General features: G+C 46.2%; 1 protein-coding gene across 1 annotated transcript in view; it reads left to right on the top strand.

Annotated features, from left to right (window-relative positions):
• The window catches only part of RBMS2 (RNA binding motif single stranded interacting protein 2), a 299,496-nt gene that overhangs the window by 157,525 nt on the left and 122,680 nt on the right, over positions 1 to 19,291 (top strand). The window contains exon 2 of the mRNA XM_085599894.1: positions 2,426 to 2,601. Within this exon, the coding sequence (XP_085456020.1) occupies positions 2,426 to 2,601 (176 nt within the window). The remainder of the gene's footprint in view (positions 1 to 2,425; positions 2,602 to 19,291) is intronic.

Below are 19,291 nucleotides of genomic sequence, written 5' to 3'. Positions count from 1 at the left end.
CAACATTATAGAGACATCACAAAAGCAACATATACCATGCAATATTCTATTTATTACATATACTACTGTTAGTATGCATACTGATTTTAGTCATAAAGGTTATTTAGCCATGCAAATGCAAACCCCACATGTATTTCGTATATTAATAATGTTGATTAATAAGACATGCATAACTTACTTAATAATATTATACTTAATAGATTATTTATAGTGTGATCTCATGCAGAATAGGGGGGGGTATACAAAATTGCACTACCCGCTCCATCAAGATAAAATAAGTAGGACCAGTAAGCGAAAACATCGCTTCTATGACAAAGTGAATGTATATGTACCGTGCTTTTGACTGCTTGAAAAACTGTTCTTTGTATTGTTAATGTCTCTATATATGTTAATGTTGTAAATATTGCTGTGCTTTAAGAAAACAGCGAGAGCATGTTAAAAAAAATTGGAGATAGGAACCCTGAATGTATAAAATGACAAAAAAGAGATGAATACGAATAGCGAATCCAGAGTCAATTAAAAAAACTTCTGAGATAAAAAGACAAATACAATCTATGGTGTCTGAGGCATTTCTTTGTTCAAAACTAGTTTAAATGATTCCAGCCTCCGACTTCCATAACTGAATCCCTCCCCCAATGTTAATAGTCGTCCACTCTGAATGGCAGCACCGCCCGCTACCCAAGCACTTAAACCCACAATTAGCTCTGCCAGTGGACCTCAACCCTAAACTTAGTAAGCACTGTCCAAACCAATGTTTGTGTAATTACTGGTGCAGATAGATATATCAGATGTTCTTACAGTGCATACACGTCTACTGCAAACAGCAGTTGAGCGACATGCAGTGCTTAATTTGAGCCGGAGCTTTCCGGTGCTGAGCACCGGCACTTAATTGGTTTCCGGTGCTCGGCACCGGCACCTAATTGCCAACACCACACTTAGGGCAGACTGCCACAAGGTGGCGCTGCTCATGTCATTTCGAGATGAGCAGTATACCAGTTGTTTAGGAAAACAATATACATTTAAAAATTACTAATACCTGTCTCCCCAGCCATTCCTTTAGCTTTTGGGACCTGAAATAATCTGAACTGTCACATTTACATGCCAGAAAGATGGTTAGTAGTTGTTTTGGCAGCGATGACGAGGGCGATGGGTGGTCCAAGCTGCAGTGGCCTCCTGGTCAGAGCCCTGGCACTTAATATTTTACAAATTAAGCACTGGCGACATACAAATCATAGTTTCACTTTAGCACAAGTGAAGTTATAAAAAAGCAGTGTGCCTTTGTTCCTCTTCATTGCATTGGTATCATTTTTAGGCTTTAGATAGTGTCAAGTCAGGATAAGACTCCATCAAATTGAGGGCTGCTGGCCCTTTAACTGAGGCCTTTGTGTTTGGCCCAGCTGCAAGTGAAAATACGAAACCTCCTTTGCCACCTGCATGTTGCTGCTCTGAATGAAAAGTGAACAATTTGTGAGCACTACTGAATGTGTCCCATTGTAGGTAAATTACACTAGGACAATTCAGCATAGTTAACTGGGGCCAGCCTGGATAGCAAACGCAGCTCAATAATGGCTGCCGGATTCAGGATCTGGCTGAATCTCCTCATTTGCTACCCTGACTGGCAACCAGAAACAGCCAATGCACCACCAGCATTCTCTGCTATGCCCTTTCTGACAACGCACACATGGACACAGACAAGCTCAACCACTGCGGCTCAGTAGGACCATAAACAGATTTAATGCAGTTGATCACCATTTCTTGCCTCCATGCAATAGCTTTGGGCTTCATATGGCATTCCCCTGTATGGCAGCTCGTCTTCAGGCAGTGACTTTGTACGACAGCCCCAACCTGTACAGCAGTCAATGCCTTGACACCTTGCTTATGCGTGGCAGCAGTAGACCGTACTTTGGTGGTTTGGTTCTCTAGGCCAGTGAATGCCTCGATGCTTTGTCTCTATAGGCCAGTAAGTGCCGTGATACTTTGCTTCTCTAGGCCAGTCAATATGTTGATGCTCTGTCTCTGTATGGCAGTCCGTGCCATGATGTGACGCGTCTGTATGACAGCCCACACCTTGATGCTTTGCTTCTCTAGACCAGTGAAGGCCTTGATGCTTTGTTACTGTAAACAACCCAATATCTTGGTGGCTAGCCTCAGTGGACAGGTGATGCAGTGGTGCTTTGCCAGTAGTGTAGTGCATGCCTCCCAGTGCTGCCTTAGTATTCCTGTGCTTTGTCTAGGAGTTAAAGTCTTTGTTTTGGCTGTCCAAGTCAGTTAGTATTCTGATGCTTTGCCTCTGGCAGGTGAGCTAGTCTCTTAACAGTCAGTGTCTCCATGCCATGTTAATATAGGGTGGTTTTATTGGGACATATTTGCCAATGATATAAATTTCAGGCCCTTGAGTCTAAAATCTCCTCTTGTTTCCTTCCAGCAGCCTTATGTATCCACAGCCCAGCTGATGGCTCCCCCCAGTCCCAGCAACAACAGCAGTAGCAACAGCAGCAGCGGAGGCGGCGGCGGAGGGGACCAGCTGAGCAAAACCAACCTGTACATCCGGGGGCTGAACCCAGGCACCACCGACCAGGATCTGGTCAAGCTCTGCCAACCGTAAGGACAGCCAACTTCTACCCTCTATGCTCACTGTCCTCGTCCTGTGCCTTACTCCCCTTCTTTCACCCAGCCTCGGCTGATACCCCTCATGCCCTGTATCCCTCAGCATCTCTCTTTAGCTCTTACACCCACGCTTCATTCCTTCCAACGCTACCTTCCTTCGATCCCTAAATCAATCTTACTCGCCCTTCCACGCCTTCTTTCGTATTCTCCTTCTTTCAGTACCTGATTAGTGCAATGTTTCCTCTTTCTGTATTTCTGTTCGGTATCTTCTGTCTCCCTAATTATCACACTGTCTTTCTCTCCACTTCACATCGCCTTCTATTCATGTATTTCTCTCTCAAGTGCTGTCTTTTCTCAGTCTTTATCTACTCGTTTCCATCACCCCTTCACTTTTTCTTTTGACCTATTCCATCCATTTTTCTTCTCCTCTATTCCATTTCTATATTTTCCCCAATATCTTTTCCCCATCTCTCTACCTGCATCTCTCCCACTTGTTCTATTGTTCCTCTCTCTGGATCCACCTCTCTCTCTATATCTTTCTCCTCATCTCTTTCTCCTAGTTCTCTGTTGCTCTTCCACCTTCCCTTTCATTCTGCTCCAGTTTTCTCCATATCTGCCTCCTTTTCACTCTCCTTCTATCTCCCCTTTTCTGCCCATGTTCCCTTCTCCATACCTCCCTCGGCCCCTCTCCCTCTTTTCCACTTATATTTCTCCTTCTTTTTCATCATTTGTCTGCATCGCTTATCTTTTCTGTCCTAAGCTCTTTTCCTACCTTCTCCTGGTACTTATATCTATCTTGCATGTCTCGACGCCATATCTGATAAGACTACACTGTTTTTAAAACAATAAACATTAAGTCACGTATAATGAAATACTATGCACGTCTCTATGCCGTGTAGGTGTCACATTGATCAACGCGAAGACCAAACAGCTTGCTCCAGACTCTCTCTGCTCGCTCCATTTTCCAATGGCAGCCATTTTCTGCTGAAACCCACAGCTCTGCATCTTTCAGCTCCGTATTCGCCGGGTCCTCGGAGTTCGACCTTGGACCTTCGTCCTGACTTTCCCTAACCCTGTCGATGTATCCAAGATAATGAGCTGTAAGAATTTGCCTTGAGGGCTAAGCAAAAACCTAAATCTGTGATACCTCAAAGCTGACTGACCGGGCAGAGAGACTGCCGCGATAACCATTATTTAGCACCAGGGGACCCATCAGTGCAGCGCGGATTGGGTAAAGCGGATGTGCTTTGAGGTCAAGTGTCGAATGACAAGGAAGGGTTTGCTTGAGAGGTCACGGTCACACAGCCTCGAGCCGGACATCCTCACAGCATCTGCACAAAAATAGCAGCTTTTCTTCCTTTTGAAAAGGAACAGATAGCCGTCCCCGCTCCCTCACACAGTCTCCATTCCCAGAGATTCCTGCTCTCTCCTTTTGATTTATGTCTATAAACCGCTGTGCCGCGGTTGTCCGACACAACATCCATTTTAAAAGGAAGAATGCTAAGTAAGCAAGCGATGACACATAGGCAGGCTGTCAGAACTGCTAGGATTAGGAGGGCATCACCGTCATTGTGCCTCCTAGACTAAGACCTCACAAATATAGCTGCTTAGTCCTAATTTAGAGAAAATACTGGGAAACTGCTCTTAAAATCTACATATAGCTCACAAATATTTTTTCATGTAATAAAAAATTTGGGCCGTGATTATCAAAGAACCTATGCCACAAGATAATGAAAAAAAATTGTTTTTCCCAATGATTTTAGGTAACTCCGCTCTGCTACAGGTGTCAACGTTAAAATTTTTAAACGTGGTGAACTTACAGTGTGCGCCAGGGCAATTCAAAAACATGTTACTGTTGTTTGCTCTAGTTTGCATATAGAAGACAATGTCGTTAGTAGGGGTGGGCGGAACTCGTGAAGTTACAGAAAAACTCTGCTAGATTCTGTGGAATTCCGCCAGCAGGCAGGAAGCGTGCAGCTCACACTGCCCATTGCTATTTTGTGCCAGTAGCACTAGCAGCGCTGAACATCATTGTGAATAGCACCATGCAAGAGCGCGCAGCTATTCAAGTTGATTCTGCAGCGGCGCGAGTAGAAAATCTACTCTAGCAGCAGCAAATCTACTCAAACGACAGCCCTCTGACCGCTCGCGACTGCCGGCGACCGCCCGCATTAGAAAATCACGGTAGGGGATGCCAAATCTCACTTGCGCTTGCTAGCTCGCATATGCTGGAGCCTCGCAGGATAAAACCTCTGCCATGCTGCGATTGGCAGAATTTAACCAGAACTCCACAGAGCGGCCAAAATTCAGCCAGTTTCACAGGTAGAACGGAAAATTCTGCCCACCGCTAGTCGTATGTAAAAGTGGTACTTCATCCCAAATTGGTTGGAAGGATGGCATACCAATAATAAACTTTAAAAAATTAACTTTTTCATGAGTAGCAACGAGATTGTAAGAGTCTTGATTTCTCAGCTCTCCCGACACACCGGGTTCTTGCAATAACACTGCTACTTTGTTGTGATTGTGTTTAAGGTATTTATTTAGTGAGTTTTATATAGAGCAAACATGACCCTTTCGGGTATCGGAGCGTTGTGCAACATGGAGCCAAACAGATAAGCATATACAAGTGCTGTACATCAAGAAAAGTAAACAGATAGGAGTATACAAGTGCGGTGGAATAGCAAAAGTGAGTATAAGGATGGACATTGGTTGACGTACGTAGAGTTTTGATTTTGAATGGTCATTTAGAAAATATGTAGAGCCATAGTAGAAAATAACGCAGAATATGTAGGGCGAGAGATATGCATATCGCTCGTAAAGAAAGACACTTTGAAATAAGTATTTAGAGTGGAAGTTAAATTATTTTGCTTTCTATTTGTGTAGCACTTATCTGGCATTGGACTGAGGTCAGTGGGAAAAGTTTGATGAAAGAGAAAAGTGAAGCTGTGAAGAGTTGAGGCTGCAGAGCACTTAAAGGGGCCTGGCTATTTGTACAAAAAAGAAAGAAAAGGCACTCTAAAGAATTGGCCGTATTTCCTGAGTCTTTGAACTCAAAATGTTTCCATAAAGGGAACATGAGATGGATTATCAAGTCCAACACAATTAAAGTATTCGGATTCAATGAGGGGGCTGGTTTTAGTGCAGTCTTGTATTTGATATTTGAAGTGTGTGATCAGTTCAATCGAGGGTTTTCTTTTCCCATCGTATGAGAGCGACATGAACAGCTCAGTTTACGCTAAAGTACAAAAAATGTATAGACAGAGTCAAAGGAATTATACGATTCTGCCACTTTATTATAGATTTTACCACACTTGCCACACCATCCACCAACTGCTGCATAATCTTTAGATTTCAACAAAAGCATGTTTCAAGCTCAGACAGATCAGAAGTTACAAAAATAGTGCTACACAATGGCAGACATTTTGCAAGGGTTCACTTGTCACCTTTAAGTGCGTTTTCTTGTATTCAGGGACTAAACTGGTACTAATGAAGTGAAACTTTACTAGCCCAGATAGTATTAATGTGTGTTGCAAAAAAGGGAAATAATACTGCCACATAATGTACTACATTAAGCTGCATAATTTACCTCTCCTTAAAGCATGTTTTAGTCAACACTGTCGCATTATTTGCTACTCCATTGCTGCATAATTGTAGTGGTCATGCTCACAGGCATCTTTCGCTGCATGTTAAACCAGGATACTAACTCTGATAGAATGAGGTTTCTCTGTTTACCTTAGTTAAGGAGTGATTTCCAGCTTGGAGGCATCTGAATACTTCTGAAGTAGACGCGCTCCAAGCCCACTGATGTATACCCACATACAACGTTTCTCTAACACCACTGTTGTGTTTCTCAGTAACCAGAGTGCATATGTGAAACAGGACATTTTTAAGTCCCAGCTCAGCTCCTTGGCACAAATTGTGATGGTTGGCACCTCACTCTGTCTCAGAACAGGATTGCTTGTGAGCTGCCCAAAGACCATTTATGTTTTCATTGCCAACCAGACACAAACATTATGTTGCGGTGGGGCGAAAGGGGGAGTTTACCAAGATGCAGCTTTCTGTGGTGCATAACATTGAACTAGGCCATACCCTGAGTTTGTGGTAGATGCTGAGGGAAAAGATTTCACATCAACAATGGGGAATTATATCCATGTGAGAGTTAGAGTAAAGCTGGTGACTTCACAAAACCTGCTCTGTAAGCACAGACGGACCACTACCTAGATGGCCCTATGAGCATGTGTGCTTTCTCGACAAATTGATGCCGCCGGTAGGAAGGCCAGTAAGACTGGGGAAGAGTCAGTCACATGTCATGTTTACCCCTGTATACCACCGGGGTGAGGAAGAATAAAGCACATTTCAGAACTGCTTTTGCAAAGCTAGTGGGCTTCAGACAAAGTCAGAAACGTGTTTAACACTAAAGTATTGGTGGGTCTCGAGAAGAGCCAGACGTGAGGTAGAGGCAGACACCTCAGGTTTACCTCTGGAAGACTGGTAGAGTTGGACTCAAGTGAGTGACTCAGGACAGCTCCTTGGAAAGTGTAGGCTGTGAGAGTTGAGTGTCAGGCCTGCACCTTTGGAGGATGAGTACGGCGGTGTGGCACCATGAATCATACATCAGGCTCACCTCTGAAACCCTCACAGGGCCGGAGAAGTCATTCACCTCTCTAAGGCCACAAGTCGTGAGACAGTCAGGCACACGTTGGGTAACCTCCTGGTTTCACTTAAGGCAGGGCCTCTGACATTATGCAGTTCTGCAGCTGTGGATTCACAACAGATCCACATAGTTCACCATCTGCTGCATAATGTGCAGATTTCAACACAAAATGTTTCTAGCTCAGAAAGGTCAAATCTTAATTTAAAAAGTGACAGTGGAGCGCAATCTGTTTAGATGATCATCTATGCTTTAAAGGGGCAGGTACTCAGTACCTACACTTCTTTCATTTGAAAGGGATGGTAGATGCACTTCTCGGCACTGCTTCAGTGTTTTAATGGGAGGGTATCGGCACTTCTCAGCAGCATGTAGGTACTCTGAGACAAGGAGGACCGGCGCTTCTATATTTCCATTTGGAGCACTGATCATGTTTCAGTTGCTGATTGTTTTATTCATTTGTGGAACTTGTACTAACGAGGCGTAACTTTTGTCCATATGGCAACACAGCGTGTTAAAATGAGAAAATAGTGAAATAATGCTGTAACAGATGTGCTGCGTAATTTGCCATTTCATGCAGGCTAGTTCCAGTGGGTCTTCCCCAGCCCTGCTGGCCCCAGTCCTGCCTGACCCCTGCCTTCCCCAGTCCTAACTGCCTCCAGCCCTGCCTGCTCCAGCCCTCCCTGATCCCTGCCTGCCTTTGGCCCTGACTACCTCCAGCCATGCCTGCCCTCAGACATGCCTCCTGCCCCCAGCCCTGCCTGTCCCCGTGTTCCCTGTCCCTGCACCCCTGGCAGGGCAGCTGCCTCGAGGGCCACTCGCTCTGTTTACACAACTCTCTGCGATTGCTATGGGCTCCCTATCATGGTTCCCAGCTCCCTAGGGACAGTCGGACGCCAGCAAGACTGACGGCAGCCGGGAACACTCTGGAACCGGGAAGGAGGCGGGGACAGGAAGTGGATAAGGGACGGCGGAGCAGGAAGCAGTCCCTGGATAATTCCCATTTCCAAGAAAGGGCTTTCTGCTGACCAGGCATTTTCACGCGCCATGAGAAAGCTGTGGTGAACATTTAAGGGAGTGTCTCTGTAGTGCCACTGCCACCGGCGTCTTGCTGTGGCATACTCTCCCACCTACCCCTCACCCACAAAATCCTCAAGCGCACATTATTTTTGGAACAGCTTCAGTTCTCCCGAGGCTGTCCACGCATCACCCCTAGCATGCCTGCCGCGGAGTCCCCGTCACGCTAAGCGGGGACGTGAAAAAGCCGGAAATGGAGAGTAGGGGAGTTCAGGGGCTGGGTGGGAGAAGTTGACTAGTTCTGGCAATAGGGTAGGGTTAAGATGGGGCGGTGGGTAAGCATGTCTTTTTGTCTGTTAGTCTTTGAATCAGAAGTATTCTTTTTATAGATTCAGTGGTTCTCCATTTTATTGACCTTGCGAGGATGAAAGTCGAGTTAGTCCGCTACAATTTCATCACACGGGGAACTTTGCATATGCAGTTATAATGCCTGGATACAGGGTCCTGGTCAAGACACCCTGTGGTTAGTGTTGCCTTGCGGCTAGCTTTATACTTAGCATGACCAGTATTTTAATGTCCCTGTAGTAGCAAAAATTCGAAAATTCACCTAAAGTCGGTATATTGTTCACTTCTCAGTACACACTTTAAACAGCAAATATAAGAAGAAAAAACTTTAAAGCGTGTTCTGGAGCTGCATTAATGACCCCTGACTTATAATTAAAGGAAACGGAGAAGAGCCATGTTAAATATGAACAGACTACGTTGGGGTCAGGGACATCCACACCTTATTGCTGTTCTGTAAACTGGTGGGGGGCCTGGGGGATCGGGGCTGCAGAGATCGCAGGAGAATTTGTCATAAAATATCTGTGTTTACTGTTTCGATATACACTGCTTAAGGTCACTGGGATTTTCTTGAATTCATATGCAATAAAAAGATATATATATTTTTTTAATTAACAGACAATTTCATATCCGCCAGTAACCACGTTACCTTCAACCACTCCACCGGACTACACTGGACCGACCACAGCTGCATACACTTCACATTCAAGAAAACTACATCCCACCACCTCGTGCATCGGATCCCCCGCAGATGCTGGAGCAAAATCACCACAGACCAGCTAACCACATCACTGAACCAGAACCCACCAGCAGACAGCAATCTACCCGACACCAACAACGCAGCCCACAACTTCGCACAGTGGATCACCATCTGCGCCAACGACCTCACTCCACTGAAGAACCCCCAAAGCAAGACCGGCAACAGGAAACCCTCATGGTTCACAGACGCCCTCAAAGCAGCAAAGAAATCCTGCCGAACACTCGAAAAGACCTGGCGCCACGATCGAACAACAGAAAACATGACAGCCCTCAAAAACGCCACCCGCGAATACCACCAGCAGATCCGGGCCACCAAGAGGACATCGTTCAAAGAGCGACTGGACAACAACACCCACAACAGAAAAGAACTCTTCAGCATCATAAAAGAGCTCTCCAACCCCAATGCCAGCAACAACGACATCACCCCGTCACAAGACCTCTGCAACTCCCTCGCCACGTTCTTCCACCGCAAGATCGCAGATATACACGACAGCTTCGGATCCCAAACTCCACCTCCGGACACCAAACCAGCGACCCCCGCCACCACCCTCAGCGCTTGGACCCCCATCAACAGTGAAGACACTATCCACGTCATGAACACCATCCACTCCGGCTCTCCCTCCGACCATTGCCCCCATCACATCTCCAACAAAGCCGACACCATCATCGCACCCCACCTTCGGAACGTCATAAACAGCTCCTTCACGTCAGCCACCTTCCCTGAGAGCTGGAAACACGCAGAAATCAACGCCCTCCTGAAGAAACCCACAGCGGACCCCAAAGACCTCAAAAACTTCCGCCCCATCTCTCTTCTTCCCTTCCCTGCTAAAGTCATTGAGAAGACCGTCAAAAAACAGCTGGCCGCATTCCTCGAGACAAACAAATCACTCGACCCTTCCCAGCCCGGATTTTGAGCCAACCACAGCACCGAGACCGCCCTCCTCGCAGCCACGGACGACATCAGAACCCTGATGGACAACGGAGAAACAGTCGCTCTCATCCTCCTAGACCTCTCAGCGGCCTTTGATACCGCCTGCCACCGCACCCTAATAAACCGCCTCGACAGCACTGGAATCCAAGGAAAGGCCCTGGAATGGGTCACCTCATTCCTCTCCGGCCGAACACAGAGAGTCCGCCTCCCCCCCTTCCGCTCTGCGGCCACCGAGATCATCTGCGGCGTACCCCAGGGATCATCATTCAGCCCAACACTCTTCAATATCTACATTAGCCCCCTCGCCACCATCGCACGCAAACAGAACATCAACATCATCTCCTATGCCGACGACACCCAACTGATACTCTCCCTCACAAAAGACCCAGCCATCGCCAAAACCAACCTTCAGGAAGGTATGAAAGAAGTAGCGGTATGGATGAAGCACAGCCGTCTGAAACTCAACTCGGACAAGACGGAGGTCCTCATCCTTGGACAATCCCCATCAGCCTGGGACGACTCCTGGTGGCACTGGGCACCGCTCCAACACCCACGGACCACGCACGCAACCTGGGATTCATCCTGGACTCCTCCCTCACGATGACCAAGCAAGTCAACGCCGTCTCATCCTCATGCTTCAACAGCCTGCGCATGCTCCGGAAGATCTTCCGATGGATCCCCACCGAAACCAGAAGAACAGTCACCCAGGCCCTTGTCACCAGCCGACTGGACTACGGGAATGCTCTATACGCGGGAACCACTGCCAAACTTCAGAATCGTCTCCAGCGCATACAGAACGCCTCCGCACGACTCATCCTCAACATCCCTCGCCACAGCCACATGTCCGCCCACCTGAGAAACCTCCACTGGCTCCCCGTCAACAAAAGGATCACGTTCAGGATACTCACCTACGCACACAAGGCACTCCACAACATGGGCCCCGAATACCTCAACAGCCGCCTCTCGTTCTACACCCCATCCCGCCAGCTCCGCTCCACCAGCCTCGCCCTCGCCACCGTCCCACGGATTTGCAGAACCACCGCCGGAGGAAGATCGCTCTCCTACCTGGCAGCGAAGACTTGAATTCCCTCCCAATACACCTACGACTGACCCAGGACCATCTCACCTTCAGGAAACACCTCAAGACCTGGCTCTTCGAGCAGTAGCGGCACCCCCCCCCCTCAGTGCCTTGAGACCCTCACGGGTGAGCAGCGCGCTCTAGAAATGTCTTGATTGATTGATTGATTGATATAAAGTTCTGTTTAAGTATAGTGTCAAGTCCCTTTGCAGAATCTTAACACGTGAACAGGTGACTCGTATATTTCTCTGGGAAAGATGACAATCCCACCACTGATCCGTGTGAGTGACTGTCGTATCTCCACGTCCTTAATGTCCGCCCCAGATGAGGAGGCGACTGATCCGGAGTGCCTTGCTTCTCCCACACCATGCCCCATTCTACCTTCACCACCACCTGGTTCTCTAGAAGATGAAGGGGTCTTCTCTCAAAATGCATTCAGCCTCTCTGCGGAAGTTCCCCGGAAGGCATGAAAGGTAACCCGTGGTGTGAACGCCGCACCCATTCAGTTATTGGCCTCTCAATTTAGGTATCCATATGTGAAAGAGAAGGAAGGGCAGCGTTTGTGCCCATTCATCCTGTGGCTTAATTTTGTAGGGATCTCGCTGCAGACAAGTAGAAAATACAATTTCTTTGCCCATTCATTCCTTGCCCTCGGTTTTTGGGGATCTCTTACGCGAGAGAAAACGTAGGGCTAATCCTCTATACACATTAATTCCCTCATCTCTCTAGTTAGGGCTCTCTCTTCGAATGAGAAAGGAATACAGCTTACATGCTTGTTGGTTCTGGATACTTTACGGTAATTAATGTCTAGTCGGGAGGGTGTATCCACATCCTAACCTCTCTTACCTCTTGTTGTCGGTGGAGTGATCTCCACCGTCACGTGTGGTTTATAGAGTTAAATTTTACACCAACGATTCTATTTTTATTCTTCCTGCCAGCAAACATACTTTCTCTTATATGAAAGAACAAAACAGCTAGGATTTAAGCAGTTTGCATAAAGTGTGATGGTTGGATCATGTAATATAAATAATGAATAAAATATTGTCTGTCCATACGTTAAAAGGATATTACAAGTCACCACTGAGTTCTGTGACGTTAAAAAAGGCATTCAGTCTCTTTCCTCTACATGCTCACAGACCTCCTCAGTATCGGGCAATAACCTTATAATGTATGGCACAAAGTACTTTATCCGGTGCATCATGAAAATCTGGAGTGGATCTGGCCCTCTTGGACCGAGCTTGGGCACCTCTGATCTAGCAGAAACCACTTTCAGTTGGGTCTGTGCCCATTTGAGCATTTGCGTCTATCTGGTGGATCACGTTCGGCCTCTGATTGTACATACACTATTACCCAAGCAGCCATGGATATGTGTGCACCCCCAGGTTGTGCACGCCCCCTGTTAAATCGTAATGCATACTTTTGACACACTCACCCCTTTCCCAGCCCTCATGTGTTGGTCCGTATTCTATTCGAGTATCATTTGAGCTCCAGGACGTTACAAAAGGGGATTTGAAGAATCTAAAACGTTTCCACCCTTGCTGTGCAGGACAGCACTTTTTGAAATCTATTTTACATGTTTGATAGAGATCACACCCATCTCCAGACTCCAGTGGACCTCCTCGGAAGTTTCCAATCATATTAAAGGCTCAGTGCCTGCCTTCAGTCAGAATTGATAACCCAACCAACGAGTAATGGGAATTTTTTTTAATTTTAATTATTTGGAACATTTTAGAGACACAGAACCCGTTGCAAGTGGAGGACAGTGCTTGCCAAAGATGGCTGCAGCTCACACAGGAGAGAGGGAGTTTTTCAAACTCTCTCCAGAGTTGCCAGATTGAAATTTTCTTGGAAGGCAGTAGAGTTTGGGTGTTGTGTCCAAGAGGGTGGGCCCTCTAACTGTTAATCCTGTTAATCTTTTCTTACCACTGGAGGAGTATATGAAGAAGGGGATTTCCAAGATTTGTATGCGCTCTCTGTGCCTGGTGTGGAGTCATGAACCTCAAGCAGTGTTTACCTGCCTTGTTGTGAGGAGCTCTGGGTATCTGCACCAGGCTGTCCTGCTAGTACTGTTCTCTGAAAGCCCTAAGGATAGGTTGCATAATGCAGTCTCCTGCTGCGCATGGGGGCCCACATGCCTGCCAGGGCTCGGCCCCCATCACTTAAGGGGCGGGTCTTTCAGCCCAAGGCCAATTAATATTTGTGAGGCATCGACAAATCGGGGGCCCATCATTTTGCAGCATGCCACTGGTTATTCGTGTTCCCCTGAGACTGGTTAACTCAGATATTTGTAGGCTTTATTCGGATTGGAGTCACCCTGAAGGGAGGGGGGGGGGCTTCTGCACGACAGGGGCATGCTTTACACCCCTGTTTGACGCTGTCTTTCTCTTTGAGTGGTATTGCGTTTGCTGACGCCCACTCTTCAAAAAGACTCAAATCTTGGAATGTTTAAGCCGGCTGTTCAGAGAGGGGGTGCATTTTATATTTAACAGCTGTGTCTCTCTCGCTCTCGGACTGCAGGCCCCTGGAGTACACACTGTCCCTTCCTCTTGTGCTGTACAGGAAGCCCTGCCCGGGTGGAGCACCGGAAGGAGCAGGCAGCCGAGACTGTCCGGAAGCTTCAGGCACGCTCACTTCTGGCGACTGTTCTCCAGCTCTCTCTGTTGTGGAGTTCAATGCTCCAAGGGGACTCTTATGACAACTGAACACTTCACACACGACTTCGACATTTTGTTAAAGCTAGAACCAAGCACAGCTGCACTAAGCCCTCTGCTCAGCAGGGCAGGTGTTCCCTGTTAGCGGCGTAGGTCCAATGGAGTCGGTGTACCGAATGGACGTGGCCCTGTCCGCCCAAATTAGAACGTTCAGGGTTACATCCGGATAGTTGACGTCTCCAAATGTTGTCTGCGTCACACGGAGCAGCCGCGCCCCCGGATGGGAGTGTACTCTTCCGACTGTGTCATTATAGTCCAGCCTGCCTTTCTCGGTTTTTCTTTGCTAGTGTACATAGTTTGCACGCAAGAGTGCACGCGCAGCCATCTCGGTGCATCAGTGAGTGTCTCTGTGTGCTGGCCTGTGCGTCACTCTACAGAATGTGTCTGGGTGTCTGCGTTTACAGGCTGTCAATAGTTTGTCTTCACTTGTGTGTTCCTGCATTCACAGAACGCGCCTTCTGGGTTGACTGGTGAGATGGCTGCCATGAACTTTATTGAACTTCCTCACACGAGATGGATGTTTTAGAGGACTCCAGTTAAAAATAGAAAGCTCCAACCCGTATTTTGCCTGCTGACGTTTTTGTTAAGTGCCCTAAGTGGGAGAGAAGAGAAAAAGAGATGGTTTTGATTTTATGTACTATTCCACTCATACCACCCGCATGGTGAGCTTACTCATCACTTGGCACAACCCATCAGCAGATGGAGGGGATCCCCGCCACAAAGAAGAGACTGAGAGGGGTGTGGTAAACAAAAATCTTCTTTACCGGACTGAATTTCATACGGGATCTTGAAATAAAATAAAATAGCTCAGAATAACAAGAGGCAGAATCCGTGGTATAAGAGTTTCTAAATGGGCTTTATTCCATCAAAAATGGCCGACTCGAGTCGCGGCCTTCAGGTTCCGTCACCACGAGGGTTCAGGAAGTGAAGTACAATAATTTATTGACAGACATGCATTTTTATAATAAGTACATTACAATGAAACGAATGTAGAAGGCGTAACATTTGATAAGAAAAGTGACAAAACAGGTACGTAATCGAAACTAGGCGTAATAAGGAATAAAAGAAACATGATTGGTTAGGATTATCAGACATAGGTGGATCTATAAGATAATACTTGGCATAGATGCGCGCGCAGCAGCATGACGTGTGATTGACGTGCAACTAGGGGGTGAAGGGGACTTGACATTTAGCTCTACATGTGGAGACGAGAAGTCTGGGGGGTCAAGTCAACCTAATCCCAAATCATATCTAACATCCTATGTTTAAAGAACTATGTTATCCACAAGGAAGGACTCTCGGACAGAATCTAGTCTATACTGACTGTGTGCGTGCACAAACGCCTAAGTGTCTATATGAGATGCGAGGGGCAGAAAACTTTCCATGGCAGCAGGGCTATGAATCACTTGCAGGAGGACGGAAAGGCTGAGTCCTTTGCTTGTGAGCTAAAGGAAATGTTTACCTAAATCACTAGACAGGAATGCATCGGCTGAAGAGCAAAATAGATAATTCGAAGGTGAAATACAGCTTCTTGGCAGGCAGGCGAAAACTGGCCGAGGCAGGCACCGTTAGCTGCACAGGGAGTAGGGCAAAGTTCATGGATACAGATGCGAGCTCAAGCTGAAGCTGTCAAAGACAGAGAGCAGGGAAAGGCTTTGAGGACAGAATCGGGCCTACTTGCCTGAACTGTAAAAATGGAGTAACTTAGCCATATAAAGTCGGTGGCCTTTCATACTTAGGAATCGAATATCCAGCCCATCGATGGCGGATCTGACAGAGAACATGTCGACGGTAGACACACATATGTTTGCGTCTTAGAAACTGGAACTAGAGGGAACATACATGTACTTGTAACATGCATATAGAACCGTTGGGGTCCAAGATAGGGGACATAACTGATCAGGAAAATCCACATTTCCACATTCCCTCCTTGTCCCCTACTTGCCCTTCAAGAGATATCAATCTTCATCATTCCATCGATTTGCTCATGGAGCATCATTTCTTCTTCCTTCTTCTTCCGGCATTTTGAACGAGAACTGTGATATGGAATGCATGATGTGGCACACAGACCACAAATCGCTGGTCCACATTGCAGGCATAAACAACAACTGAAGAGCATAAGAAGGCCAATACCTAGGAAGGATAGAACTCTCCATCCCCAGGCTGATATCACACTCCAAAACCACCCGGACCACGTCCAAGTGCCTGGATTTTCGTGTATCTGGCTTACAATCTTATGAAGGCGTGTTATAGCTTTATATACAGATGGCGAATTCTCTGGTATGAATATGCAGCAGCTGGATCCGATGACCCTGCAAGCTCCGCCCCTATCGGCCAGGATGACGTCAAGGACAAGACGATTCTGGAGAACAACAATTCTCATCACTGATTGTTCCTCTGTCAGATTGCCTAGGGCGGCTATAGTCTCATTTACTACAGCTTCAAGAGTCTTGGTGAGTCTACGTATCAGCTTACTATTTGATATTGTACCTATATAGGGAAAGATACCTTTATTGAAATCTGCATACTTGTCCCATGCCGTCTCAGTATAATCGACAACTGGGAGATCTCTTCGCTCTCTATTGTGTACTAAATGAACATTTCGATAATAATCAGGGGGAGCTAGAAAAACAGGTGGCAGAAGGAATGCTATGTAACAGGTACCATCCCAATCTAGAGGCAAACGCATATATGCAGTCTGACCACATATAAAGTAAGAATGGCGAGAAGCTCTAAATGAAGATTTACCTTGATCACTATATTCTACTGTAGTAACGCATTGGCTATGGCCCATGTGTATGGAACCAACTTTTCTCACACATAATTCACCCTTAACTGGAAATACTGACATAGTGGGCAGAATTAGTTCAACTTCGGATTTGACATTCAAAATCATAAGATTAGGCATAAAATTACCTAATTTATACACTTCATTTTCTAAATCAGTTCCTGTTCTACTGGGGTGACCCTCCTTATTAGGGTGACAGACTTTGAATAAAACTAGATTCAGATTTCCCCATATCCAATGTTGTTGATAAACTGCTGTGTCTGGGTCTATGGAATTTAATAAACTAAACCATGCTCCACAGGAGCCATTGTGTGTGAACGGATGTAGAAAGAAAGGCAGAACTCCTTTGTTATTCTGATAGGGAGGGAGTCGGCCACACACCCAACAATTGGTGGCATTACTAGTCTGATGGGAATGATGTAACATACTAATGAATGTGTTATTGCGCAGCGCAAGTCTATAGGACAACTCATGTGGGGGGAATTCACTAAAAGAATGTTCATCAGTTATATTGAAAGCACGTTTAGAAACAGGATAATACATATGCAACAATATACTTGCAGTAACTAAAAAACTCAAGAAAAACAAAATTAATAAAGTCACAATACAGTGGTTACGCAGTAATTTACAATAAGCATGTCGTTTCATTATGATTCTGGACTCTACATGATTCAGACCTAAGGGATACATGTCGGGACAGATTCAACCGCTTCACCTTGGAGAGGACTTAAACAATCAAATCGTCCGACAGTTTAGATCTGGACCTGAGTTTCTGCTTGTAAAGTTCGGTGCTACTGGCCTCAGCCAAAGGTAGCTTTGAGTCAATGGGGGAAGACACACGGGGAGTACTGTTTGTGTCAGGAGGAAGTCCATGAAATTTCTTTATATGGCTGGAATGCACCCAGCCTTTTCTCCCTTCGATCTTCACAGCTGTTCTGGTCGTCAGCAGGACCAACTTAGGACGCCTCCACCTTGGCTCCAGTTGGGTTTTCCGATCAAAATTCCTGACGAGAACATAATCGCCGGGAATTACATCATGAGGTTTCACCTCGGTGTTGTCGGGAAAAGCTGCGACTACCTGTGAACGACAAGATTGTAGTGCAGACATCAAGGAAGCCAGGTAATCTGTCAGCATATTACAATCAACATCAGTTATTTTACGGGGTATAGGCGTCCCCCACATATTCGGTGGTCTACCAAAGATCACCTCATAAGGGGATAGCCCTGTTCGAGAGTGTGCTACCATCCTCATGTAAAATAGCGCAACTGGTAAAGCTACTATCCAGTCCACACCTTTCTCCTGACATATTTTAGACAGTCTGATTTTTAAAAGTTGATTATGTCGTTCCACGAGACCTGCTGCCTCGGGGTGTCGGACACAGTGGAATTTCCACTGATATCCCAACAAAAGTGAGACATGTTTCATTAATTCGGATGAGAAAGGCTGGTTGGCAGTAGTCGGGGCAGTGTAATCTGATACGGGATACGCCTCTGTCCAACGGGAGAGAGCGCAGACAACTACGAGAACATATTTGAATCCTCGACAACGTTCCATCTGAATATAATCCATCTGGAGGACTTCAAAAGGATGGTCAGGAGGCTGAAATCCACCCTGCTCTACGGGAACACTCTTTCCTGGATTAAACTGACAACATATCATACAGGTACGAACCTTTTGTTTAGCTGCTGCTCGTAAATGTTTGTTGAACCAAATGTGCTGAATGCTGTCTAGCATAGCCTTCTCTCCTAAATGTGCTGGACTGTGAACTGTAGCTATAATGGCTTGAACCATGGAATCAGGGAGAAACCATACAGATTTCTCCTTCGTCATCCATCCTTGATCTGTCTGGATCCCTCCTAGTTCAGTCCACTTCTTTATTTCTTCTGCTGTGGCATGTGTCTGTATATCAATTACGTCAAGTGCGGGATCCTTAATTGTCATACACTGTGTTGGTGTCTGAACTATTGGCTTTGTCATGTCTAATGTGCGATTCTGAGCAGTCTGTTTAGCTGTTCTGTCAGCTAAATCATTGCCTTGAGAAATGATATCAGTAACCTTCGTGTGTGCTTTACATTTCATAATCGATATAGCAGTGGGTAGATGTATTGCGTTTAACAAAGCATGAATGAGGGGTCCGTGCTGAATGTGGGCACCATGGGAAGTTAAGTAACCTCTCTCTCGCCACAACACGCCGAAGTCGTGTACAACTCCGAATGCATAACGTGAGTCAGTGTATACATTAACTTTCTTATTTGTGGCTTGAATACAGGCTTGTGTTAGAGCAATAAGTTCTGCTGCTTGGGCGGACAAAGTATCTATACAATTTGTCTCAATAACTTCAGTGTCTGTTGTGACTGCATACGCGGCCACTAAATCTCCTGTACTTGTTCTCATGCACGATCCGTCTAC

This window comes from Triturus cristatus, chromosome 4_2 (assembly GCF_964204655.1).
Source record: "Triturus cristatus chromosome 4_2, aTriCri1.1, whole genome shotgun sequence".
NCBI classification, from domain to species: domain Eukaryota; kingdom Metazoa; phylum Chordata; class Amphibia; order Caudata; family Salamandridae; genus Triturus; species Triturus cristatus.
This window is presented reverse-complemented; position numbering and strand designations above follow the sequence as displayed.